Source organism: Parasteatoda tepidariorum, unplaced genomic scaffold (assembly GCF_043381705.1).
Source record: "Parasteatoda tepidariorum isolate YZ-2023 unplaced genomic scaffold, CAS_Ptep_4.0 HiC_scaffold_4283, whole genome shotgun sequence".
Classification (NCBI taxonomy): Eukaryota; Metazoa; Arthropoda; class Arachnida; order Araneae; family Theridiidae; genus Parasteatoda; species Parasteatoda tepidariorum.
In genome coordinates this window covers 1-5296 of record NW_027261754.1, presented here as the reverse complement: position 1 = coordinate 5296, position 5296 = coordinate 1, and the positions used below count along the sequence as shown (strand labels likewise).

Genomic DNA, 5296 nt, shown 5'->3' with positions numbered 1-5296 from the left:
ATAAAAAAAAAAGTGAAATTTTTAGAAAACCTGAATTTTTGATAAAAAGGCTGAAATTCAAGAGATAAAAGTGAAAAAAGCGGAAATCCGCTAAAAAGCGGAAAAATCTCATCCCTGTTTGAAAAGTGATTGAATCTGTCTCTTATCTGCAAGAACGGATTCCCCCCCCCCAAAAAAAAATTTGCAATATTGCAGTATTTTTATAATTTTTTACTTCTCATTTAGGGGAAGATTTTTTTTCTTACTGGTTAAGAATTTCTTTTTTTGTTAGGTCACATTTTAAGGAAGTCTTAAAAATACTGAAATTAAAACTTCATATCAAGAAAAAATAAAGGACAAAACATTTTTTAAATGTAGGACATTTAACAGCAATTTTTATGAAAAAAATTACAGGAAAACAAGGAAATATAGGAGAAGTGTAAGGCTTGAATTAGTGTTCTGTCGACAAAGGAACCAAAAAAAGGGGGGGGGGAGAAATTTATATAATTTTGATTCACTGGCCTTAGATTCACTCAGGAATAAAAACTCAATTCGTTTACTGATTTCAGTCTGCATTGACCATAGAACTGATACAAAATAGTAGGCATAGAATGGCAGTCATAGGTTATCTAGCTTATTGCCTTAATTTGGATTTTTTCCCCTCTGTGTCATGCGAATGCCAATGAGTTTCACTACATAAGAACTCTGCTTAAAGTTGAATTTTTTTAAATGATATAATCCAGAAGTTTCTTTGTCTTCATAATTATTAAGTTTAACATTATAACCTGCTGATAGGTTGGCCGCTGATGAAAAAAATTAAATTATAATATCTTAAAATTTTAAATTAAGTATATAACCCACTTAACATAAAAAAACAAGCATGCAAAAGAGGTTTATTTCAACTAAAGATCAAAAAGAGTCTACACTAAAAAGGTACATGGTAAAGCAAAGTAGCCCAATCACCAAAAATATAAAAATTTATAACACAGCATGCTTATATTTTTAACGAAAATACCTCAGGTGCTGAAGTTGCAACTGATGGAGGAGGTTGGATGAGGGTTAAAACTTTTTGCCCTCCAACTACAGATTGTTTAGCTTGGAGGATGCCTTGAGTTGGCAATGTAAGTATTTGTGCTCCACCACTTGAAATCTGAATGGAATCAAAAGTCATTATAGAAAAGAAATAAAATCTATCCTGAGATTTTTACTCCATGCAAAACATACATTTTCCTGGGCTTTGAAATAGTTAATAAATAAAATTGAATGGCTGAAGTAAATTAAATTGCAAGTAACACAATAAACATAGGTAAAGTAGCTGGGAGACAAGCAGTCATTCTAAACTGCCAGTGCTCTCACTGGCTTCTGAATAACCATCCTCAAGAGTGATTTAGCTGTAGAAAAAAATTATCAATATAAATACACCTCACCTTCTGTTACTGATTCAATTCATCTATCGGCTATATAATCTATCAAAGCAATTATACTCTCTGTTTAAATAAAAATTATAAACAAGCACCATAAAAAAATTTAATTTAACATATTCAATTTTCAGGTGTAAAATGAGTAATGTGCAGATTAAAAAAGTGTTTTTGTTGATATTGAAATACTTTGTTGCCAAAGTAGTTAGTCCAATGCTTTTATTTTAATAATGCATATTATATTATTTTTATTTATCACATCATTTAGGTTCAAATTTCATCTGAATTTATAAGACTAGATAGTAAAATCAATTGTTATTATCAAGAAAATTAGGTGAGTACGATAAAAATAAATTAAGAAAAAGAAATATATCTGTAAGCTCTAACATGTGTAAACTCTTATTTACTGGGCAAAAAATAAAATAAACATAAGAGAGAGAATATAAATACCTGATTTGTATTCGTAGTGGTTAAAGATTTGGCTGGAATAGAGATACTGCTGACTTTATTTGTCAATGAAGATGGCATGGTAATAGTAATGGGAGATGTTACAGTTGATGATGATTGAGATACTGAAAATAAACATTGAAGTTATAAATATGAATTATAGCTTGTATATTTTATTTACTTCCGACATTTTCTTTTCTAACTTCATTAAATACACAAAACAAACAACGTAAGAAATATTTTAACTATTAATACCTTGAAAATGTTACTAAATTATAATTAATTAAAAATATAAGTAGATTAAGTAGAAGTAGTAAGTAGAATGTATTTTAACAAAAATTTGAAATAACTTTCAAATCTTCAAGATATAAGTTTCTTTATTGATCTTCTAATTCAGTGTTTCCCAAACTTATGACTTTTGTGTACCACTAACAAAAAAATGAATGTATTTTTTAAAAAATATCTTCATTTTTCTTTTTTGGTACAAAGTTTTGTAAATAAGTTTATTTGCACGAGTGAGAAGGATGATATTTTCACTGTGATAAAAAAAATTGCACAAAAAGTTAAAAATCACAACTGTTTGTTGACACCACTAATTATTAACTGTTAACTCTGCAAAAAATTGTCAGTAGAAAAATACGTAATCATAAATTTACATGGCTAGCTTTGTTTTTAAATAAAATTTTTTGAAATTTTTGTTTGTTGCAAGATATTTCTATCTTGCTACTAACTAATACTAAATAAGTTTATTTGCACGAGTGAGAAGGATGATATTGTTTTCACTGTGATAAAAAAAAAATTGCACAAAAAGTTAAAAATCACAACTGTTTGTTGACACCACTAATTATTAATTGTTAACTCTGCAAAAAATTGTCAGTAGAAAAATACGTAATCGTAAATTTACATGGCTAGCTTTGTTTTTAAATAAAATTTTTTGAAATTTTTGTTTGTTGCAAGATATTTCGCTTAAGAACATGTACCCCTGCTAAACTCATCCTGTACCCCTGGGGCTACATGTACCACACTTTGGGAAACACTGTTCTAATACATTAGCCTTAGAAAATCTAAAATATCTCTCAAATAATAATACAAAAATCAGGTGAAAATTTTTATGATAAAATTTGAAATCAATTATAATTTTGCATAACAGGAACTACATAAAAGACAAAAAATAAATATCAGTATTAAAAAAACTATTAGTTCTAAATTGTTTTAACAAAAATTTAATTAACAATACTTTCTTGCTGTTTTAAAAAGTTAAGCATAAAACCTAAACTTATAATACATTAAAAGACAATTTCATATTGTTGTTAACTCAACTTAAATTATCATTCGCATGGAATGTTAGACAGATTCCAGAAAACTAAGGAAATCAAAGATAAAGGAATAACACCTACCATTGGTTGATGTAGTAGTGATGATGGTGATGCCTTGCTGTCCAGAGGTCAAACCAGCGGAGGAAACTACAATCATTTTAACACCAGAAGGTGTAGTAATGGTATTTAATGGTGTAGCTCCACCAAGAGGAAGCATAGTTTTTCCTGAAAAAGACAATTTTAACCATTACTCTAAAAAAAAAAGACAGTTAAAAATTAAATAAAAAACTATAAAAACATTAGCATTAAAATTGACTCCAGTCGGAACAAAACTTTTGTATGGAGAAAAACCTTTTTATTTTGTTTTTTTATTCACATAAAATTAATCATTTTATATGAATGAAAAAAAATTAATTTTGTTAGTTAAGTTGGTTTTGTCAGGGAAAATAGATTTAGCTAAATTGTTTTTCTAAACACTGCAAATGAATTATTTACCTTTAAAAAAAAAAATTTCAAGTTTTAAAAATTGTATACCTTAAATTCTAAAGTAGAGTTCATACTTAATTTAAGGAAGACCACTCTTATTGATAATATCAGAAATATTCTACACTTCAAGCGAACGAAATTGATTTTGAAGTTCATCAACTGTTACATCTTTAGATTTAATTAGTGATAGAAATAAACTAAAAATAAAAAAAACAACAACTGAACAATAGAAAATTTTGCAGATTCTATTCTGGTCACTTCAGCATCAATTATATTCTATGAAAAATGCCATAAATAATATTTCAGCGTTAAGTACATTCGTATAATCATTCTTCAGATATCCATCTAATTTGAGCTTGGGTTGACTGATGCAGTGAATTTTCCGTGCCTGATGAGAAATGATAAAATAGTAACGACAAATCTGTTAGATAAATAAACGCTAAAGGTTTTTTTTTCTATTTTGATTAAATAACATAAAAATAAAGGGTATAGGTTCAATCTTCATCAGTCGTTCAAGATGACGGTTTCATACATTCAACTTCAGTCGGCAACGTCATAACCAGAGGGGATCAGCCAGTTTCTTTTAATTTGCTGTTAGTTGTTCTTGCGTGGATCAAGACGTCATCCGTTTAAAGAGTAGTGAAGCTTCTGTTGAAGCTGATTATTCTGCATTATTTCTTTTCGCTATTCATTTGTCACTGTGTTTTAATTAATTGCTATAGAAATAAAATTTATTGCTATAGAAACTTCGTCATTTATTCGTTTTGTTGACAAACAGATACAATGATATTCTACAACAATCTCGGATGTCAAAATCTCGCAGAACAAGCATTTACCGCCAAGTTTAGAGGGTCTTAAAAATGGAAATTCCTTTGAACATTTTGCCTAAGTCTTTTTATTGCCATAACTTTTATCATAAGTGAATAAAATATTCAAAATAACAATAAAAATTTAAAAGTATTGCTCGCCATCCATGTGATCTATACAAAAAACAATCATTGAGTTGCACATATGACACAAATTCCTATGCAAGAAATGCTTAAGTCACGCCTACATAACACAGTTTATCTGCTGAAGGTTGTTCTCGCTGCTATGTTTTGGTACATCAGTTCCCTTCTGCATAGGTATCTGCACAATGGGAAAACCAATTCCATACACAAGAAACGCACTTGTGGTGCAAATCTAGAAGCGTCATTTTTAAAAAAATGTACTCGGAAAAAATAATTTAAAATGCATAAAAAATGGTGTACAAGCTTAGAGGTGACTGGAAATGCATAAAAGTTGGCAGGTATGAAAACTTATTACTTTTTCTAAAATTCTTACCAGGGGTCTGTTTAGAAGAAATTTGAGTTTGTTAACGGACCCTTCACAAAATAATTTAACCTAAAAACGGACCCTTCACAAATTTGATTATCTTCATTATTGTTTTGTTAATTGAATAAATTCTTCCCAGGGAAGTGGTAAAAGAACTAAGTTTTGTCATAAATGCGTTTAACGCTTCTTGTTTAAGACCACTAAGTAATGTGCTTTTTTATAAGTTCATTGCTGAAAAGCCCCTTTCAACCGTTGCAGTACTCCCAAACAGAGAAAACATCAATTCCACCATGCGCAGTATGTTGCTCTGGGGTCTGTTTAGAAGAAATTTGGGTC

At 29.1% G+C, this 5296-nt stretch overlaps 1 protein-coding gene across 1 annotated transcript; it reads right to left on the bottom strand.

Moving 5' to 3' along the window:
- Positions 1 to 958: 958 nt before the first annotated feature.
- Positions 959 to 3414, bottom strand: LOC122273424 (mucin-3B-like). The gene is made up of 3 exons (XM_043057493.1): positions 3242 to 3414; positions 1848 to 1969; positions 959 to 1129 (listed from the first exon to the last, which is right to left on the bottom strand). The coding sequence occupies exons 1-3, from the start codon at positions 3375 to 3377 to the stop codon at positions 974 to 976; spliced, it is 414 nt and encodes a 137-aa protein (XP_042913427.1). The 5' UTR covers positions 3378 to 3414; the 3' UTR covers positions 959 to 973.
- Positions 3415 to 5296: the final 1882 nt, after the last annotated feature.

What these genes read in the sequence shown, in the direction of transcription:
- LOC122273424 (XM_043057493.1), bottom strand. Translation starts at nt 3,377, where the DNA reads ATGCTTCCTCTTGGTGGAGCTACACCATTAAATACCATTACTACACCT. An exon ending in CACTACTACATCAACCAATG is followed by an intron (nt 1,970 to 3,241) that starts GTAGGTGTTATT and finishes GTTTATTTTCAG; the next exon opens with TATCTCAATCATCATCAACT. An exon ending in CCACTACGAATACAAATCAG is followed by an intron (nt 1,130 to 1,847) that starts GTATTTATATTC and finishes GATTCCATTCAG; the next exon opens with ATTTCAAGTGGTGGAGCACA.